At 47.6% G+C, this 22,077-nt stretch overlaps 1 protein-coding gene across 1 annotated transcript; it reads left to right on the top strand.

Annotated features, from left to right (window-relative positions):
- Positions 1-77: 77 nt before the first annotated feature.
- Positions 78-21,821, top strand: DPH5 (diphthamide biosynthesis 5). The gene is made up of 7 exons (XM_073571664.1): positions 78-358; positions 4,475-4,599; positions 9,397-9,505; positions 14,743-14,863; positions 15,929-15,968; positions 17,334-17,437; positions 21,217-21,821. Exons 1-7 carry the CDS (start codon positions 224-226, stop codon positions 21,453-21,455), a joined length of 873 nt encoding a protein of 290 aa, XP_073427765.1. The 5' UTR covers positions 78-223; the 3' UTR covers positions 21,456-21,821.
- Positions 21,822-22,077: the final 256 nt, after the last annotated feature.

The raw sequence follows: 22,077 nt of genomic DNA, 5'->3' as shown, positions 1-22,077 counted from the left end.
GCAGTGACCTTACCACACTAAAGATGGCGGCGAACGCTGCAGTTAGGATGCTATGCCAGTAGTTATTATGGACGGCTAGACCTCACCCCAGGTTAAAGGATGCTGCTTACGACAGCCGTATTCCGCGGCGGCGCTGCAGCTGTCAGCGTGTTTGCATGGAGACTGACGTCTAACACATTGGTGGATACCTCAGATCCGAGTTCTGTCCAGGACACTGCGGACCATGCTGTACCTGATCGGACTGGGGCTGGGGGATGCGAAGGACGTGACCGTGAGGGGCCTGGAAGTGATCAGGAGCTGCTCCCGGGTCTATCTGGAAGCATACACCTCTATACTGACCGTGGGCAAAGAGGCTCTGGTACGGTCTGGGCACCGGCGTGTGACTGCATGGTGCGGCCACCCCGTGCAGCAGAGCATTGCATGCGGCCATCACTGTACGTGTGGGCAGGTTGTACTGCGAGGGCGATCTGCTGCCATGCATGTGTACAGTGTGGGTGCCGACCGCTGCCCTCCGGGTGTGGACAGTGTGGGTGCCGACCGCTGCCCTCCGTGTGTGGACAGTGTGGGTGCCGACCGCTGCCCTCCGTGTGTGGACAGTGTGGGTGCCGACCGCTGCCCTCCGTGTGTGGACAGTGTGGGTGCCGACCGCTGCCCTCCGTGTGTGGACAGTGTGGGTGCCGACCGCTACGCTCCGTGTGTGGACACTGCCCTCCGTGTGTGGACAGTGTGGGTGCCGACCGCTGCCCTCCGTGTGTGGACAGTGTGGGTGCCGACCGCTGCCCTCCGTGTGTGGACAGTGTGGGTGCCGACCGCTGCCCTCCGTGTGTGGACAGTGTGGGTGCCGACCGCTGCCCTCCGTGTGTGGACAGTGTGGGTGCCGACCGCTGCCCTCCGTGTGTGGACAGTGTGGGTGCCGACCGCTGCCCTCCGTGTGTGGACAGTGTGGGTGCCGACCGCTGCCCTCCGTGTGTGGACAGTGTGGGTGCCGACCGCTGCCCTCCGTGTGTGGACAGTGTGGGTGCCGACCGCTGCCCTCCGTGTGTGGACAGTGTGGGTGCCGACCGCTGCCCTCCGTGTGTGGACAGTGTGGGTGCCGACCGCTGCCCTCCGTGTGTGGACAGTGTGGGTGCCGACCGCTGCCCTCCGTGTGTGGACAGTGTGGGTGCCGACCGCTGCCCTCCGTGTGTGGACAGTGTGGGTGCCGACCGCTGCCCTCCGTGTGTGGACAGTGTGGGTGCCGACCGCTGCCCTCCGTGTGTGGACAGTGTGGGTGCCGACCGCTGCCCTCCGTGTGTGGACAGTGTGGGTGCCGACCGCTGCCCTCCGTGTGTGGACAGTGTGGGTGCCGACCGCTGCCCTCCGTGTGTGGACAGTGTGGGTGCCGACCGCTGCCCTCCGTGTGTGGACAGTGTGGGTGCCGACCGCTGCCCTCCGTGTGTGGACAGTGTGGGTGCCGACCGCTGCCCTCCGTGTGTGGACAGTGTGGGTGCCGACCGCTGCCCTCCGTGTGTGTGGGCGCCGACCGCTGCCCTCCTTGTGTGTGTGGGTGCCGACCGCTGCCCTCCGTGTGTGTGTGGGCGCCGACCGCTGCCCTCCGTGTGTGTGTGGGCGCCGACCGCTGCCCTCCGTGTGTGTGGGCGCCGACCGCTGCCCTCCGTGTGTGTGGGCGCCGACCGCTGCCCTCCGTGTGTGTGGGCGCCGACCGCTGCCCTCCGTGTGTGTGGGCGCCGACCGCTGCCCTCCGTGTGTGTGGGCGCCGACCGCTGCCCTCCGTGTGTGTGTGGGCGCCGACCGCTGCCCTCCGTGTGTGTGTGGGCGCCGACCGCTGCCCTCCGTGTGTGTGTGGGCGCCGACCGCTGCCCTCCGTGTGTGTGTGGGCGCCGACCGCTGCCCTCCGTGTGTGTGTGGGCGCCGACCGCTGCCCTCCGTGTGTGTGTGGTTGCCGACCGCTGCCCTCCGTGTGTGGACAGTGTGGGCGCCGACCGCTGCCCTCCGGGTGTGGACAGTGTGGGCGCCGACCGCTGCCCTCCGGGTGTGGACAGTGTGGGTGCCGACCGCTGCCCTCCGGGTGTGGACAGTGTGGGTGCCGACCGCTGCCCTCCGGGTGTGGACAGTGTGGGTGCCGACCGCTGCCCTCCGGGTGTGGACAGTGTGGGTGCCGACCGCTGCCCTCCGGGTGTGGACAGTGTGGGTGCCGACCGCTGCCCTCCGGGTGTGGACAGTGTGGGTGCCGACCGCTGCCCTCCGGGTGTGGACAGTGTGGGTGCCGACCGCTGCCCTCCGGGTGTGTGGGTGCCGACCGCTGCCCTCCGTGTGTGTGGGCGCCGACCGCTGCCCTCCGTGTGTGTGGGCGCCGACCGCTGCCCTCCGTGTGTGTGGGCGCCGACCGCTGCCCTCCGTGTGTGTGTGGGCGCCGACCGCTGCCCTCCGTGTGTGTGTGGGCGCCGACCGCTGCCCTCCGTGTGTGTGTGGGCGCCGACCGCTGCCCTCCGTGTGTGTGTGGGCGCCGACCGCTGCCCTCCGTGTGTGTGTGGGCGCCGACCGCTGCCCTCCGTGTGTGTGTGGGCGCCGACCGCTGCCCTCCGTGTGTGTGTGGGCGCCGACCGCTGCCCTCCGTGTGTGGACAGTGTGGGTGCCGCAGTACTGACCATCGTGCTTCTGCCACATGTGTAAGTTGTGAGGCATGTGATTGGCACGGTGTGGACGGCCGCTGGTCTGAGGTGTGCCGCACCACTTATTACTTTACTCAGTGCAAGGTTTGCTCCAGTTTCTAATATTTCGGGTATAATCACGCTGCTTTTTTTCTGCTTATACACGTGTTTGAAACTTCTTGGTGCAACCATTCTGCGTTGATATTCCCCTGAGAAGACACATCCTGAGGCTATGTGCTCACGATGCGTTTTTTTAACGCACGGAAATGGTCCAAAAACACAATGGAATACTAAAGCAAGGGAATCCAGGGACAATCATGAAGTGTTGTGCACATGATCAGTACATTTCCGTCCGTATTTGCAGCATGTCAATAAGGTGCAGTCAGTTGGACGTACTACTCACGCCACCCTCGTACCAGAGCCTGACAGTGTGACGTATGTCTATGCAGCTGTCACGCTCAGGTCAGGAGAGCTTCCGGTCGGTCCGAGGATTGCGATGCCATGCTCACGTGAGTGGTAAGTCCGCCTGACTGCGTCATTGAGCTGTGTTCAGACGGGGATGTATTTCACGCTCTGTGTACAGATCGCCTCGCCTGGAGGGACAGCAGACTGTGCAATCCAAACCCACAGCCTCCTGTACACACCTGGGAGGCTGAAAACTGAGATCCGCGGTCAGTCCAAGCAATGTGTTCTGTGTACATGGCCATGAAGTACGCCCCCGTGTGAACCAACCTAAAAGTCTGCAGCAAAGTCTCGAGGGTCCGCTTCTGATCTATGCTACAGATCCACTTGGGATTTTTCACCTAGAACCCCTCACTGTTGTTCTTCAGCTTCCTCCTTCTCTGTGGACCGGATTCATTATTTGCGGGGGTGGGGGGTTATTTTTCATTTTTTGTCTTGTGTTATTTGGCAGAAGACCATCAGTAATGTCATCAAAGTACGGCGCATGGCTGATGAAATTTGCCCAAAAAGCTGCATATTCCTCTAAAATGAAAAAAGACAAAAGTAGTTTTTAGTTAAAAAAAAAAAAATCCATATTCCTCTTCATGAATCAGGACTGTCTGATTCCAGCACTTCTACTCATTGAGACCGGTGTGAACAATGCCAGTCCTTATGTATCAGGCCCGTTTATGTTCTTATCCAGAGGCGGAAATCTTACTCCAGTCAGGAACCAGTGTACAGAACGACATCGTCCCCATGAATTAGATGAGCTGTGGCGTTGCACCTCGCCATGCTCCTTCTTCGCCCATTTTGGCAGAGCTGATAAAAACTCGTGAAAACACCGAAAGTCATTAAATTTTGGTGGAACTCTGAGTTGCACCTAAATTTTGTGACCTTTTGTGCCACGTTTCTGGTATAAAAGCTGTGATTAATTGGCAAATTCATAATCTCTGGGTTTTCTAAAGTGTTTTATTTCTGTCTTTAACCTGGTTTACCACTTTTTAACTTTAAAAAAAAAAAACAGTTCCACTAATATGTTGCAAATATTATGCCAAAATTTCAGGCGTACACAGGGGAGGGAGTGAAGAACATTTACACCAATTTTTGCTACTTTTCCAAAATTCTGGAAGATGAATCTGGAAACCTTAAATTCCACCCACAGTGACTGCCGAAGACCAAAAAAGGAACAATGAACATGGTGCAGGCAGAAAAGAATCAGCAAAACACTAAAAACGAGACAAAAAACCAGGCACCAATGCAATAATGAATCCGGCTCCAGGTTGTTGGGTTTTTTTTCCAAAGGGAGGGATTCTAAGAAGTATTAGAGTACAATGAGCGCACAGTAGTGACAGTACCGGTGTGTGTCCCCTCTACTTCCGCAGGAGGATTTCTATGGCCGGGAGCTGATCCTTGCTGACCGGGAGACCGTGGAGCAAGAAGCTGATGACATCCTCCGGGACGCTGCTGTCAGTGACGTCGCCTTTTTGGTGGTTGGGGATCCATTTGGGTAAGACTACAAGCCCTTCCTAATGATACCTTGTCATGTAATATCTGCTCATCGTTCCTGCTAAACCTATTTATTGGGAATATTTCTTTCAAAACTGAAAATGGGGGCGAGAAACAAAAAAGCGGTTGGCCAAAATCCAGGGCTGCCTTGTTGACGTGATGTCGATGCCAAACACTGGGAGCAGCGGTGAAGGTTCGCTGGTGGACCTGGGGAAGGTGAGTATTGATTTTTTTTTTTTTTTTTTTTTTTTCATTTTTATATAATAACCTGCACCTGGGGACATAATTTCCTGAAACTGGAACCACCCCTTTAAGGGTCCTATATACCTTGAGCAGATGTCATGGGTGCCTCTCCTATAGACATGTATGATTTCTTAGTGGAGTGTGCATGCATTTTCACTGGGGGATAGTAAATCTGCGGCCTGTAGATTCTTGGCATTTTGGGGTCCTCGGCCTCCTTGTTGGAGGGAGTCGGGCAATGTTCCTATTTTGTTGTAGTTGTCCTTTAAAACCAGATAATGGACGTTTATCATCAGGTCTGCAGATGTCGCTGACCCCCATTATAAGCGGTGGATGCTGTGTAGTAACGGCGCTCCCGTCTGCAGCCCCTCACATCTTATTCTGTACAGCCAGACGGTGCGTCCTGTTATGCAACCTCATCCCAGGCAGCAGCGGGGGGTCGGGGGGTTTCTATTAATTTGCTCTCTTGAGATGCATTGGGGGAATGTTAACACCTCATTAGCCGCAGCTTTGTCTTCTCCGGTCTCTGGGGGAATTCCTGCTATAGTGGAGGGATTTTCTCTCTGCGTTGGAGCGATACTCATATTGCGCAGGGAATTCTTTGTGTGATTACTCTGTGTCTTTTGCATTGTAAAATAAATTAATAGCAGGTACAAGAAAAAAAAAAAATTCCACTGTCAATCCAATTGATGTAAATAACCCGCTGCCATAAAGAAGAAAATGTGACCAATATAGGAAAATAATTATTACATAACGAATGTGTTCTGCTTTCAGTATTTTAGTGGTCATAAAAAAAAAAACGTAAAAACAAACACTTACCGTATTTTTCGAACTATGACGCACTGGGCCTTCATCTTACTCATGGAGGATCGGCAACGCTGGTGGCAGCAGGAGTCATAGTAACAATTTTTAAGGCTGAAGGAAGACCTTATGTCCATCTAGTTCAGCCTTTGTGTTTTATTAGTGCAGTGGTGGGACCAGTGTCCACACTTACCAATTCCCTAGTGAGGGATAGGTGCAGGGTAAGTGAGGGACGAGGTATCCTTCTCGGCGACAGGTTGAAAGAACCTGTATAGGGACGTCAGTTTAGTCCAGGACTCAGCCGCAGCAGTGTGCAGGAGGTGTCCCTTTCCCCGTTCCCTATAGCAGGGCCCACCGTTGTAATTGTGTCCCTGGTGTCCCCTTGTTTGTACAGTTGTTTGGTGACCGACCGATCATCATAGTAACATAGTTTTGAAGGCTGAAGGAAGACCTTATATCCATCTAGTTCAGCCTATTTTTAGTGCAGCTGTTCTGCATTGTTGATCCTGGGGAAGGCAAAAAACCCACAGAGTAGAAGCCAATTTTCTCCATAGGGAAAAAAATTCCTTCCCCCTAAGCTGGGTCAACCATCTACCTGTAATATTCTGTTATTCGTAACCTTCTATACTGTTACTCACAAGAAAAGCATGCATTCCTTTCTTAAATTCATTCAGTGAGTTGGCCATCACCACTTCCTCAGGAAGAGAATTCCAGAGCCTCACTGCTCTTACCGTGAAGAACCCTCTTCTATGCTGGTGCAGAAATTCTATCCTCCAAACGAAGAGAATGCCCCCTTGTTCTTGTCGGGCGATTCTTCCCGTGGTTCAACGCTGCAGGGCGATGATCTCGCTCCCATCCCAGCTTGGTGCGGCAGGTTCAGTGGTGCGGGGCTCCGGCCACATTATGTGAAAGCCCGAATCCCCCACAGTTTTATTTCCTCGATGCTGTGGCCTCTGGAAAATGGCCACCGGAGGCGGCGCATGCGCAGATTGAGATCTCGGGATGAGATCACATTGCCGAGATCTCAATCTGCACATGCGCTGCCTCCGGTGGCCATTTTCTGGAGGCCACAGCATCGAGGAAATAAAACTGTGGGGGCTTTGGGCTTTCACATAATGTGGCCAGAGGCCCCCGCAGCACCGAGCACCGCCGAAACTGCCGCACCAGTCTGGGATAGGAGCGTGATCATCACACCTGCAGCATCGGGCCACCGGAAAAATCGCCCGATTCCTGCTGCCACCACGCTAACTGTAAGTACATTCCGACTATGAGATGCACCCCCGTTTTCCCCAAAAATTTTATGGGGAAAAGTGCGTCCTACAGTCCAAAAAATACGGTATTTCTCATTTTCCCACCAAAAAAAGAGACCTGAAAATAAAGCCCTGTGTAGCACGCAAAAACGTGACTATCTGAAAGAGAAAATTTGCATGTACAGAAAAAAAATCTAAACTTGTCAGGATTGGTGATAGTTTGCCCAGCGTTGCACTGGTCGTAGGTCGATATTGACCAGTCCAAATATTCCAGATGCACCGGTGTGACCCCAGTGATCGTTATCTGCTCTCAGATATTTCTGTTTGCACGTTGATTGATCGTCACACACTGAATTGTACTTGGAGACATCAAATCCCCCAATGGGCGACCATGATCTGAATGATGAGTATCCCACCTTACAGCATGTGCAGACCCCTGACCCTTCCAGAATGAGACCCTGGCTTCTGTAGATGAAATGGCCATTTGTGCCGGTCCCAGCTGTGTGCGCACACTGGGTAATGATGCACGGAGCGGTCACTTTGTAGTCCGCACATGGTCTCCTCTCCGCCATCCCCAGATTTCTTGTGATTAGCAGTAATAATCATCTATCTTATTAGGAAGCCTTGTGTCGTCTCGGCAGTGTCCGTTTCTAGTTATACACTTCTCATTTTTTTATTCTTTTGAATTTTAGATTCTATTATAGTTTTTATTTAATTTTTATTTTTTTTTTTGTATATTATGAAATAACTTAATATGCAATAAATAATTTTTATTTTTAATGAGGGATTTGTGTGTGATCAGAGAACAGGTGGCTACCCGACCTCTCGGGGTATCTGGAGGTCAAAGGGCACTTCATTTGGGAAAAAGTGATTCCACATCAAAACGATCAAGTGCAGATCAGGATAATGGGAAATCTTGATTGGTCTGCACCGTATATCACATGCACGAAAATTCTGTGTTGCCTTCATTAGATTTTTTTTTTTTATATTGTCTCTTAGTAATGGATCAGTGAAACATGGATCTGATGTATAAGTATAGATATGCCTGTCTTGTTTCATCCATTGTACTAAAAAAGCCATACCGTTATATGGCCGAGTCTGGTCCATAAAACGGTTGAGGGTAGTAAAAAAAAAAAAAAAAAGTAAGGAATCAGGCTGAACTTACTGGACAACGCTGGATATGAGCGGATTGCTTTGTGCGACCCCGGTCCAGGTGAAGCCCCTCTTTCTTAGCAGTTGTCCTCTCTGTGGGTCGTCATAATAATAATATAATTTATTTATATAGCACCAACATATTCCGCAGCACTTTACATTTTAGAGGGGACTTGTACAGACAATAGACATCTAATAAATAATTGCCAATCGGCTCTGTCACAGCTTCCGGCGATTGTGTCGCTATCCCACAATCCACCGCGGCTGAAAGGCCACGAACTGCGCCTCCACAAGTGACATAAACGACACCGCTATTCCGTCGGTAGATCAGCTTCGCTAGCCGCTGATCTACCGACGGTAGCCGCTCATCTCTCAGCTGCTCGCATCAGAACTATGCCGACTGCAATATTGGAACACCCATGTTATGGGTGTTCCGATATGGCGGCCGAGATTCATATCCCCCGCCAAGCCGCTCCCCTGGTGCTCAGCCAATGAGCGGCGCAGCATTCAAATCCCCCGCACCGCCGGCTGAGCCAATGAGCGTTGCCACGCGGGATATGAATCCCCGCCAAGCCACGTGGCACCGCTCATTGGCTGAGCACCCCGGGCCTCAGCCAATGAGCGGCGTGAGATTCAAATTCCCTGCCAAAGCCAAGCGGCACCGCTCATTGGCTGAGCTGCCCGCCGGCTGAGCCAATGAGCAGTACGGGATTCAAATCCCCCGCCGGCTGAGCCAATTGGCGGTGCCGCGCAGGATTAATGTTCATTTCACCGCACTCCCGATGCAATAGCATCGGGCCTATTTCTGGCTACAGCATAACAATAAACACCTAGATCAAAACAGATACCAAGAGGAGTGAGGACCCTTCTCGTAAGCTTACAATCTATGATTCCTCATAGATAGGAGAGACATGAAAGGTGGATGGTAACAATTGCATTCGTTGTTCGGACCAACCATAATGTAAGAATGGGGTGTTCCTGTTGCTGCTTGATCCGGTTATCAGTCTGAATATGTAACAGTACAGAAACAGAGGGCTATTAAATGCATAAAGCGTGTGCTCTGTGGGTGAGAGTGATAGGTTTGTATTGAACTCTGGAGTGGATGGGTAACCAGTGCAATGACTGGCACAAGGGAGAGGCATCAGTGTAAAGGTTGGTTATATCTCCTAGATTAGCTTCCGTCTCTGATGCCCGGCATTTGGACACTGATTCATCTTTTGAAAACAACCTTTTAAGATGTAACATTAAAATCCCTCTATACATTACAGCATATTAGCTATATATCTGTTGTTCTTTCTAACTTTTTTTTTTTAACCTGTGGTCTACCTGTATTTTTATCATGTATTTCTTTCCAGGGCAACAACACACAGCGATCTAGTCCTGCGAGCTGCTAAGGCGGGAATTCAGCACCGGGTCGTACACAATGCGTCTATACTGAGCGCCATCGGCTGCTGCGGCCTGCAGGTGAGAGCGCAATTTTATCTTGGGAGTAGATTTCAGCCTAAAGTGACACGGAGTGGAGTCACAATATGGCAGGCTTTGGTCTGCGTGAGAGTTTTCAGTCTTATAAGTTAAGCATCAGTGTTGTAAGATTTTTCCCATTTTTGTATGTAGAGCCTAATTGATGAGAAATGTTTTGGCAACTTTCTTTTGGGGAGGAATTTAAGATTGATGTTTCATGTACCAGTCTTTAGGTAAAGTTGAGAATTTCAAGGTAATCTGTGAGCAAGACTTCCAAACTGTTCATATGTTCATTGCTCGGTGTAAAGAGGATGACCTGTATGGGGACAGAATCATCTGTTAGGCATTGCGTGTGATGGTGCCATATGTTAGTATTTGGGGTCCCCACTTTTCATTTTTGCCCAGCGCCCCACTTTGTGTCAATCCAGCCTTGATATCTGCTGATTGCGCACACGTCCATACCTAAATCGGTGGAAGTACCAGGGTGATGCAGAGCAACCCCTTTAAGCAAGCCATTCCCCTTTAATTACCGTCAGCTGTTTTTTGTTTTTATTGCGGTACTGGACCACCTTCTGGTGTGTTTGGGAACCCCTCAACTCTCTCCTAGTGGCAGATTTCTTTTTATGGGGTTGATCTTTTTTGTTTTCCGGGAAGATGAGCAGCTGTCAAAGGTGTCTGTGGCCTCAATGTGGCTCTGGTCGCCCGTGAGATGCTGGGCTTAGGAATCTAAGGATAGATCGTGTGGCTTAGAGAGCAAGCAGGGCGAAATCTACCATTCAGTATGATGTCTGAGGACTACTGGGGGCTGAACTGCAGGGAGGGATGATGTATGCAGAAAACAAAAAGTGTGGTAGACAACCAGGTGGGATATGTCGAGTTTTGTCCTAAAAGTCTGCGAGATAGATAGCTAGATAGAGATATATATATATTATATATTTTTTTTTATTATTTCTGACTTTCTGATACTTATATTAATTTTATCTTAAGCAACAAAATTGAGATCTGTCATCATTTAGAACCCTGGAGAAGAAGCTCTGATAAGAAAATCCATCTGCAGTTTGTTGGGCTGGTTGAGCAGAAGGAAGAAGTTTCCAGCAATGGAATCCTATTCCTTCCTAACTTCAGCAATAGCGAGTGAAGAACCAAATAATAATGCAAAAGGAGGAACATGGTTTTTACATTGAAGAAGAGCTCCCATGAAACATTTTTACGTAAATTTCTGTCTAGGTAGTCAAGAAGTATCCTTTCGGAGAATGCCATGCTAAGCATGCCGAGATGAGGAGACGTAAAGCCGCAATGCTCCTCTGGTTGTCTAGGTAGTGTAAGATCAGTAATACAGTCAACGATCGCTGTCTTCCCCAGTTTCCAGCACCGCTCCATTCCACTTCTGGGTCACGTGACTTATATTCTGACTTGCCGGCTCAAAGTGTGAGCGCCTAAAATGGCTTTAATGATATAAGGCTACGGCACTTGAGAGCAAGGCTCCATAGACTTACATTGTAAGAGACTTTCGGGTCATGCATAAACCCCAGTGTGATTTGGAGAGTCAGAATAGAGGTCACGTGACCCAGAAGAGGACTGGAGCGGAGCTGGAATCTGGGCAGGACGGCGATTAGGAAGTGTACTACTACACTTACACTACATATAGATTTAGGCAATGTAAAGTTTCATGAGACTGCTTGTTTAATGGCAGTTAATAGAACACATTTTCCGATTTGGAAACAGTTCTATATCATTACGAGCCATTTGTTGGTACTTGTATCTTTTAGTGTTTTTGGCTACATAGCCTCTTGGCTGATCCTCTTGGCGCTTGCTTTCTCGGGTGAATAGAAATGAGATTAATGAGTTGCTTGGGAAAAGAAATGGCTGATTGGTGTCCAGTAAAAGTGAAAAACTTAGTGGAGATGATAAAAAACCATAATTGTAATTTATAGGCACAGTAAGGTTACCCAGATTTTCTGTAGTTATTATTGGAGTGGAAGACAAAAGGAAGCGCCGAACAAGTAGCCATAAATTAGGCTTTGCATGTAAGCAGTGATGGGAAGAAGCTGTGCTCAGCCCGCAGCCCGGGACTAAGAAAAGAGCAGCGGGATGGCGATGAGCATCTGCAGAGCAGCAGGTCACTGCTCGGAGAGCGCCGCAGGCTGCATGCTATTCGCCTGCACGCACGGGCTCCCTGGAAAGCAATGTGTTTCCTGTTGATAGAACGACAGTATAGATACTTCCAGGCGCTGGTCAGGACAGACATAAACCATGAGTGAAATAGATCAGAAAGGTCTTTTAATATATCAGTCAGTTCCAGGTCAGGTTTTCGGCACCATGTATGAATGCCGGTGACATTCGCTTTTGGAAGTGTAGCTCTAAAAGAGGACAGTTACAGGGGTTCTCAGGTTGTATAATCAGGAGCGCGGCGCTCCTCTGCCTCCCCGCTTCCTGCCTTGACAGGGGGCGGTGTGCTCCTGAAGATGACAGTGCGGACCAGCAGCATGGCCGCACCAACTGATCCGCGCCATTATGTCTCCTAGATCAGGCAGCTTTGTCTCTGAAGCACGGAAAAAGCAAAAACAGGAGTGCTAACCAAGATGCATGTAAAACATCTGGAATCCAAAAATGAGGCAAGACCCATAAAAAAGATCTTAGATTTTAAGAATACGAATCCTTACTATATAGTGATCACAAAGGACTCGAGAAACCAAATAAAAACTATTTAAAAAGTGCACATGGTGCCGGAACCTGTTCATGAGACCAATATTTGATGCCAGGATACAATCCATATGACCGGCGTGATAACAAGCAAGCCGTGCAGATATTATGAATGTCTGACAGAGGTGTAAACGGGCACTAGCCCTAAAGTGACGTCAAATAGTAATTAATGAGAAAAGTGCAACACACGTACATATGAGGCGAGCAGTAACAGCGAGCTACTATAAAGTGCAGTGTGATCCCGGGGGACCTCTGGTAGGATGGGTATGTTGCACATATCACCAAATTCAAGCTATTTGCTTTTTTGAGTGAAAGTGTCATCATAAAATTACTACCATAATTCTTTAAAAATTGATGATTTCTTTTTATTTTTCTCTGATCACAAACTGTAATTCAAACAAATTATGTAGAAATCTTGCACTTTTCACACTGGCCACTAGGACTTTTCTAGATTTCAACTTCCTGTTCGTTCATTAAGTCTACATGCGCATTAGCAGCAATGAATGGACTCTGACCATATCTTGTGTTGAAGCATCTCCTTCGTGTGTGCAAAGGATATTTTGAAGGTAGGTGGAAGCAGAAGTGACCGCCTAATGTGATTGGTGGATCCTGTGTTACCAGCTGAGTATAGAGGGGGATACCTGTCATTGTATTCCTGCCTGCAGTGATAATGTGATTGCTAAAAAGTCTGTAAAGAAAAAAAAAAAATCATTTTAAAAGGATTGTCAGGTTTTTTTACTATATAATCTGAAAGCAGCATGATGTAGAGGCAGAGACCCTGATTCCAGTGATGTGTCACTTACTGGGCTGGTGAAAAACTTCAGTGCTTTATCAGCAGGAGATCATCACATCAGGACTAGGTGTCAACTGCTCTGTGTAACCCCTCATATCACTGATTGGCAGCTTTCTGTTTATGCACAGGGTACACAGAAAGCAGCCAATCAGTGATGTGGGCGGGGTTATACACAGCTCAGCATTCAGAGAACTGCTAGATTTGCATCAGATAAAACTGTGATTATGTCAAAAAGACAGCATGTAGACTTACAAGTGATACATCACTGGAATCAGGGTCTCTGCTCCTAAATTATGCTGCTATTACATTTCAGATTACAAAACTGGTGACAGATTCCCTTTAAAACCAAAGCCTGATTTGAAACAATACACCTTTTTCTGATAAATTCCTTTTAGTGAATGTCTGACTATACGGAATCACTACATACATGAAGCAGACGGGCCAATGGTTGCCCCTGTATTTACTCTATACGTGCTGTAGGGTTTAACCCTCTGACCCTGCCGCACACCCCTGCCCGCTGCCTCTTCGCGTTCCTCCATGTTTTCTGTAACTTCTGCGTTGTGGTTTCTCTCTACCTTGTCGCCTGCTGACATGTTCCCCTTTGTGCCGTGGGCAGGAAGCAGCTGTTGTAGATGTAGCCGGCGGCGGGCCCTGCGCTGTGATTGTGGCAGCGCTCTCTCCGATAGTTTATTCTTATCCGTCACAATCTTTACAATATGTTAAATCCTCTTTGTATTGAAGGACGTCCTTCTTCAGTTCTGCGAAGGTTATGATGAGCATATGTCCGCGCAGAGGTCAGCACGGGAACGCCTGGGGCTTCTGATGGCTCTACAGGATGGTGGCAAGTCAAAGACTCCTCTGTTCCTGAGCTTCGGTATATTGACGGCACATAAATGAGCCGACGTCTTTACATTTACAAGACATCTTGTCCGAAGAAAGTGTAGCGTCTCGGGCTACAAATCTCCAAATGATAGCACGAGTTTCAGAAGGACATTAATGTGCATCTGCCACAGGACAGATGAATTTTCCAAAATGGACTTCTGAGCCCTTAAAGAGTTGAAGCAGGTGGCATCCAAAAGAACATCTACCCCCAACCCTAAAATGGTGTGAAGAAAGGAGCATGTATATTTGTAGTGGCGTCATCCAAAACTACAGTGAATTAGTGATCGATCAGACCTCCATCTGTTATCCGGATCCAGTTACATCTATGTGAACCTTTTAAAGGGACACTTTTTGTATCTGTAAAACGGCAGGCCAGGGTAGGAGACCTGGAAGTCTGCCTAAACTTACCCGTGTGTAACATTTAGTTGCAGCATGACCCTAAAAATGAAATTTACTTCTGGTGCCTGAAGTTCCATCCTCCCTGCAGTCGCTCGCTTCCCATCATTGGGGCGGTGCCGGGAACAGTCACAGTGACTGCAGTTATCACTCCTCGGAACGTATCCGCTGCACGTATGAGGTGGAGTAGACTGTCAATCACAGTGGCGGGGAGTGATTACAGCGCTGTCACTGTAACGGTAACTGTAACAGCCCCTGCACCACCCCGATGATTGGAAGCGAGTGGCTGCAGGGAAATTATAACTTCACTTTTCCCCTGTACCCGCTGGTCCACTTAGACAGCCAGATATGATTTAATTTGTTTACCTACAGATTACCATTGCAGCATTTCTGGAGGTGACCAGTTCCCTTTAGGAGGCCAAGAGTAAGCAGGATCCATAAATCTCTGATATATTCTGTATTGCAGCTTTACAATTTTGGGGAGACGGCCTCCATTGTTTTCTGGACTGACACGTGGAAACCTGAGAGCTTTTACGACAAAATCAGGAGGAACCGACTGAGTGGCTTGCACACGCTCTGCCTACTAGGTAACACAGATCTAGCACATCCTCCTTGATCTTTCCCTTTCATTTTAAGGATTCTGTGTTTTCTGTAATTTGTTTACAGCTGTTGGCCAAGGTGATCGTTGACTGCTGCAGTCAGGCTGTGGTGGCCACATGTGCAGTGCCTCCATGGAGCCTGGGTAACCGCACCCTCCTGGAAATAAGATTGCTCCAACCCTATAATCAAATCCTTGCAGTCGCCATGAGATGACATTCTGTTACAGTTTGGGGCGTTCCTCTTTTGTTGCTCCAGAATATTTTTAACAAATCTGAGCATCACCATTGTCCTTGTGAGAGGGGTGTGTCCCTACAACAGCACTGATTGGACCCCATCACTGTCTGGGGACCCACCCCTGACTAATGTGCAAACCCCACCTCTAAGGCATTAAGGAGAAAGGTCAACACCCAGTTGTCTATATTTATTACACATCTCCTGGAGGAATAATAGAAGAATGGCACAGCATGCAAGTAAGGGAACGTAAAAAGAGTTTAGTCTTTGGTGTTCCTATTATTGACACTTTAACCATAAGTATCACAATAAAAACCTAACAAGTCTACACCTCTCATTCTTCACCCTAAAAAAACAGACACCATTTTGATGTTTGTTTCTTTTCACTATTGGGGACAATTGACAAAAGTGCCCGGTGTAGAGCATGCTGCTGTAAAAGGGACACTGTTACTCACAACCACATAGTGACCCAAACCATTTGGGTCAGTATGTACCCCGCCGCTTGGGTCACTATGTGGGTCACTGTACCCAGGCCGCTTGGGTCACTATGTGGGTCACTATGTGCCCACGCCACTTGGGTCACTATGTACCAGTGGCCACACTCCTGTGCAGTAAAACCAATTCTTAAATTCTCACTAATTCACATGGCAAATCTGGCCTTTTTTTCACCCCATTAACTGCTTCTACAATGTGGTTGCGGAAGTGTAAAGTTTGTTGTGCCAATTTTCTATATATTTTTGTTAAACTAAAGCAGACGTACTTTCATCGCAGTATGTGCCCTTCGAGTTTGGTAACGCTTTTCTATTTTGTTTTTACGACAGATATCAAGGTGAAGGAGCAATCCATAGAGAACCTTATGAAGTGAGTGTTTATCATGCAGTAACTATTCCTATACTGACGGCAGCCCACCAAAGCCGCGCCGGCCCTTTAAATCCCATATATGCCTATACTGACCTCTGCTGGACAATCGAAGAACAGCAAAATGTAACTCGTCCTCGTTAGTCGGTTGGTCAGTAGCACCAGACGTGCTCTGTGATGTACAGTCGCTGCCATGATTTGGAGATGTACAGGTGTATGTACATCAGTGTTTCCAACTCCAGTCCCCAACAGATCAGGATTTCCTCAGTATAATTCCATATCATCTGGGCAGTACTATGGAAATCCTAAAAACATGATCTGTTGGGGGCTCTTGGGGACTGGAGTTGGGGATCACTGATCTAGACAAAGCCATTTTGTATTCATGGTATTGATTATACTGCATGGTGTATTCTCGCAGCATTTAGGAACAATACAAAGTTTATTAAAACAATACGGAAACCATTTAACATCTGGTTAGTTGGGTTATAAGCCCACATCAGTCAGATTGGCTCTGGATCATTCTGCGTTGAATTTGACCCAGAGTCCTCATCATTTCTTGCTGATTTGGGGGCAGATTTTCTTCTACAAATTAAAACCGATGAACTGGAGAAAAAAACAAAGCCAGTATTCCCACCATCAGCCATTCCCATGATGAGGTTTCTCTGGCCCCCCGCTGGTCCTTGAGTTTCCGGCTCCAGCCATGAAGTGTCGACACATGATCTCTGAAGCCTGGGAAGGGGCCAGTGCACAGATTTCAGTAGAGAGGCCTCAGATTGGGGCTGCAGAAGACTCGGCATTTGAGGGGGTTTCTTTACTGTTTGTTTTGGCCACTTTTCTCCACCCAGGGCTCCACAGTACAAAGGTTTGATTGCAGATTTCCAGTTCCCATTCAGCGTTGATGGGACAAATCCACAACCATTTCATGCTCCTTTTCCACAGTAATGACTATGCTGCAGGTCAATGTCTGTGCAGGCAAATTCTGCAGACCTCATCCACCCCATGCTCCTGTGATTTTCTGGCCTGAAGATCCCCAATATTTTAATCCCGTGTGGAAATATCTTTATACTGGAGCTCCGCAGCTTTCAGGCACCATACTTAGCAAATGGTGGAAAACCCCCTTGAGATGACCCGTCCTCTGGTGGCACACCTACATCTCGGTGATTGAATGTTGGGTGTTGTCGCCTAGATTGTGGATTGTCTCCTGATCGGTTCCTGGAAGGCGATTTGTGTCTGACTCTGATGAATGGAAACTCTCTGTCATCAGTTGCCATTAATTATGCTATGTACTGTACAGTCCTCTTACATAGAGGGACAGTGTGTGTCTATACAGAAAGAGATTAGGGATTATTTGTTGTTCTTCTATTACAGAGGAAAAAAGGTTTTCGAGCCTCCACGTTACATGAGCATAAATCAAGCAGCGGAGCAACTTCTGCAGATTGTGCAGAACAGGAGAGAACTGGGAGAGGAGCTGGGTGAGTATAACACGCTCCCGTGGGCGCTGGGCCCGTATGGTCCGCGCAGTGTGCAGGGAAGATCTGCGGAGAGCTGATGCCCCTTAACATTGTAAGAGCCTTGTTCACGCTAGAGGCTCCGGTTGTACAGGATTTATGATGGATCTTTAGTGATCAGTCTGCTATTCCATTCAATTTTTCCATCAGTTTTCCATTGTCTTTGAGAATGTGAATAGTGGATATGTAAAAAAAAAAAAAAATGGCTTCATCTAACAGACGACCACAAATCTGTCACGGATCCTATGTAAATAAAAGGGATGCATGGCCCTCTGTAGAGTGGGTGCTCAGGTGGGATTCCACCCAGTGCAGTGAATATAAAGAACCTGCCACTCCACTTTGGGTTCTTTATATTTATTCCTATGATTACAGAAGTCCTGATACCAGTGTAAACTGTGCACAACTCGCCAAGATTTTTGCTTGCTTTTGCGGGTCGTGTTAAGGATAGTCTTTCACTACAAAGGACATATCCACTGGGAATTTTCCACAAAGACTCTACAACATCAAAATCCACATCAAATTGTGCAGATTTTGACGTGAAAGTCATGTGGATGTAACACTGATTTCACCTTTTGCATCGCCAAAGTTGAAGTCGGCAGTGAAAAATTTCACTTCTTTTGAATGTAAAAGTTTCGAAAATCTCATTCACAAAGTTCCTATGTAAACATGCTGATTTTCTGCATCAGATCTGCGGCTTCTAGACCTACTCCATGGATATGTTTTTGTCCGGCTCCGGGCGAAAGAGTCTCAGTGGGTCCCTTTAACACAGACCACGATTCATGATGCACAGATACGACAGAGAAATATAGATATAGTACAATGCCACAGATTACATGAGTGATATCCATTTTAAAATTCTACTATAGGTCAGAAACCGGAGAGTATAGTCCTACATACAGTATTATGGGCACCACATACTGCTACTGTATATGCAGAATGAGCCCCATATATTGCTCCATACAGTATTATGGGCACTACACAGTGGTATATATCATGAGCCCCATATATGACGCTCCAAATTTATATGAAATGCTCTCCTCACTGGCTGCTACTCTGCTCCAAACTTGTCGGCATCTTCCAGCTCTGCAAGGGGACTGTTCAGGCAGAGGGCACACAGACGTGACGTCATGACTCCCCTCTGATCTGAACGTCAGTCAAAGACGCAGCGGGGAGAGGTAAGTGACGCAAGTGCTGGGGCCCTGATCAAGTGGGAGGGCCCACTTGCAGGCATTGTCACAGGCACTGGACCCCCTTACCGTACCAGTGTCACCAACGGTGAGTGGACCCCCCCCCCGCCTGCTCATGGGCCCTGGGTATGTTCACTCAGGTAGAGTAGGTGGACATTTTCATTTGCAGACAGTAAATCGTTTTGCTGCACATCTAAGTACTGTAAAGTCTGCAAATGTCCTGAAAAGACATGTAACACTCTGAGGGCTCCTAGGACTGTAACTAACCCCTGTCAACATCTTTAATGCAAACACAGCCTTATTAATGTCATTGTCTCAACATATCTGGTTATAAATAACTAGATGGAAGTCGTTCTTCACTGCTCTGCTGTCGCACAGTATTTTTACAGCTTCTTCAGTGATTCCTGGCTTTCTTTCCCCATGTCTATGGCTAATCTCTAACAAAAAAACTGACCGTCACGTCCAAGCATAAATCGGGTCTGAACAGGTTCTTACCTAGAGTCACCAACTCGAATACAATCAAACAAATAAGGCAGCACTCTGTACCGCCATAACATGCAAATATGAAAATTGAATTGCATTACTGCACTAGAAATATGAAAAATTGAGAGTGCTTAGTGCACAAATTGGCCAATTCATGTGTACCTGGCAGCCACGATAAGGCGACTCTCGTTTGCCAGGACCTATGCCAATCCTATAACGCTACAGAGTGATGTCTTATTTGTTTGACTGTATATGAGTTGGCGACTCTATGTGTAAGCACCTGTTCAGACCTGATTTATATTTGGCTGTGGCGGTCAGTTTTTTTGACATTTGTATTAGCCTTCTGAATGAGTACCCCTCCCCTTAGCCTCAGATGTTTTTAATTGTAACAGGATCCTACCCTTCCACAGAGATATAGACTTCAGTCCAAGAGAGGGTTCACGTTAAGTTCTCAGAAGAAATGTAGTCTGTCAATGAGAGGATTGGCATTAGGTCCTGGCAAACGAGAATCGCCTTAACGTGGCTGCCAGGTACACATGAATTGGCCAATTTATGCCCTGAGCATTCTCAATTTTTTATATTTCTAGTGCAGTAATGCAATTCAGTTTTCATATTTCATCTTTGCATGTTATAGCCTTACAGAGTGCTGCCTTATTTGTTTTATGGCTCATCTGTGACATCCTTTCACTATTCCAATTAACTAATTAACTTGAAATACCTGCATTGCCTTTCTAAGCTTTTATACAGGCTACAGTAGTCCGTTCTGATTGACTGACTGTGCTATACCATGTGATGTGATAGCTGCAAGGCAATGTAGTGAAGCCCACCCAGCCGCTCTTCTGCTCGTGGAAGCTAACATACTGCAGACAATTATGTAAAATATCAACTGACAGGTTCAGTCGTAGATCGCTCAAATTTACCAGGTTGAGCAAACACCTAAACATTTGATGCAAATTTACATTGAATGATTTGCATATTTTTAGCACAAGCGTATCCTCTGTAGTGAAGAGCAAACATGCTGAGATAAGGTGTTATCCGTGCATGCTCGGGTGCTCAGTGAGCGGCCCTTAAGTCCTGCGGCTGCATGTCTCGCGGATGTTCGACAGCCGCAACGCATGCAGGAATTGCCAGTTTTTAGATTATTTCTGCATATGGTGTCTCCTGTCAAAGAACCGTGACACTTGAACAGATTATTCGAGCATACCGAAGACACTCTGTTAGCACGTGAGCATGGCGGATAACAACTTATCCAATCGTTCGCTCATCACTAATCCTTAGTCCAAACATTGCTGATTTGTGTTGTTGATTCTGCACCATGAATAGGAACAATATACAGTACAAAATCCCATTGACGCATACTGAAAACTTTCCAAATGGAAATCGAAGCGACTTTCCAACCCTGTCGTGGTAGATTGGTAAAGTTAGAACTTCAGTTAAGATATTGGTTTGCGAAATGGGAATAAAAGCTAGAAAAAAAGACAAATGGCTCACTGATCTACATGGGAATATGCACTGGCCAAACAGGATCTGGTGCAAGATTTCAAGGATTTTTTTTGACTTTTTTTTTTTTTTTTTTTCTTAGAAGACGTTGGATAAATGACCCCATCTTAGCGACGTTATTTAATGTTACATTCGTATCCTTTTGGCGTGCAGATGCCACATCCTGCATGAGGTCAGCGACACACCCAGGCCCTAGAGACTGACAGCACAGGATGGGCTTCCTCCATCCTTAGCCGAAACGGCAGAAATTGCCATTTATAAACACCTCCTTATCTCCCAAAGGAACTGACATGTCTGCCCTCATCTCCTACTCTTGGAAGAATGTCCTTCGATGTTGTGTGAACCATGTCAAGCACCTTCTTTACAATTGTATCGATCACACGACTGCCCAGAATCAAGGATTTTATTGTGCTGCTACCTAAAATACCAATGATTTGCATGTGTACCCGTGATTTTAGATGTTAGGGGAAGTGAAAACAAGTATTGAGATATTTTATTCATTGACATGTGGGAACTGAGCTAAATAGAAGACATTATTGTGATACAAATAAATGTTTCTGTTCTGCCCCCCAGCTCTAACTGAGAACACAATCTGCGTGGGACTGGCCCGAGTGGGGGCATCTGACCAACATATAGCGGCCGGCACTCTGCAGCAGCTCAGCACTGTTAACTTCGGAGGTCCTCTTCATTCCCTGGTGATAAGCGGCTGCATGCATCCCCTAGAACTGGATATGCTAAGACTGTTTGCTGTGGAGCCCTCTAGTTTCGATCAGATAAATGTGGAGGACAGCTCAACATATCAGTCATCATAGACAATCTGTGCCGAATCCGCACCCCTCACTGCTGAGCAGCACCCCTGTGTAGGGGGCAGCACACGGTGCTTTGTGTGTGTCCCATTGTGTTACTGTGCCACTCACTAGTGATATAGCAGTATACTAGGGATGCACCAACTCCATGTTTTTTTTTACTCTGGATATGGACCAAACCCTCCAAGATGCAGACTTTATCAGACTACAGAATGTTGGTGCATCCATAATATATGCTCAAGCACTTTAATAGAAACCTGTTCCACCATGTCCATCCTTCACTGAGCTACTGGTATTTATTTGGAAACACAGGGATTTTCCAGGAAAACGTGTTCTTATGCTTAAAAATAAACTGATCACATTTTCAAAGAATTTTCATTGGTGTTATCTCCTTTTTGTAATATACCTGTGAGGTTAATTCACACCTTTTCGGGTTTTTTGTTTTTTTTCTTTTTTCCCCACAACCAGTTAATGGGGTGAGCTCCATTTTGTAAAGGGAGTCTATCTCACGGGTGTGTAAGATGCTGCAGGAGGTCTGTGTTTGGCTTTGCAGATGCCTCCTTAGTCCTTCTCACTTTTGGACCCAGTGGAAACCTTCCTCCGGCTCTAATTGACACACGTGGACTTG

The sequence above is a fragment of the Dendrobates tinctorius genome, unplaced genomic scaffold, assembly GCF_039654945.1.
Source record: "Dendrobates tinctorius isolate UK_male_01 unplaced genomic scaffold, ASM3965494v1 ptg000029l, whole genome shotgun sequence".
In the NCBI taxonomy this organism is placed as follows: Eukaryota; Metazoa; Chordata; class Amphibia; order Anura; family Dendrobatidae; genus Dendrobates; species Dendrobates tinctorius.
The sequence above is the reverse complement of the archived record's forward strand: the minus strand, read 5'-3'. Positions and strand labels throughout refer to the sequence as shown.

Bases quoted from the DNA above. Each gene is read 5' to 3' on its own strand.
- DPH5 (XM_073571664.1), top strand. From the start codon at position 224: ATGCTGTACCTGATCGGACTGGGGCTGGGGGATGCGAAGGACGTGACC. The intron at 359-4,474 runs GTACGGTCTGGG...CTACTTCCGCAG, and splicing joins CCGTGGGCAAAGAGGCTCTG to GAGGATTTCTATGGCCGGGA. The intron at 15,969-17,333 runs GTGAGTGTTTAT...CTTCTATTACAG, and splicing joins TCCATAGAGAACCTTATGAA to AGGAAAAAAGGTTTTCGAGC.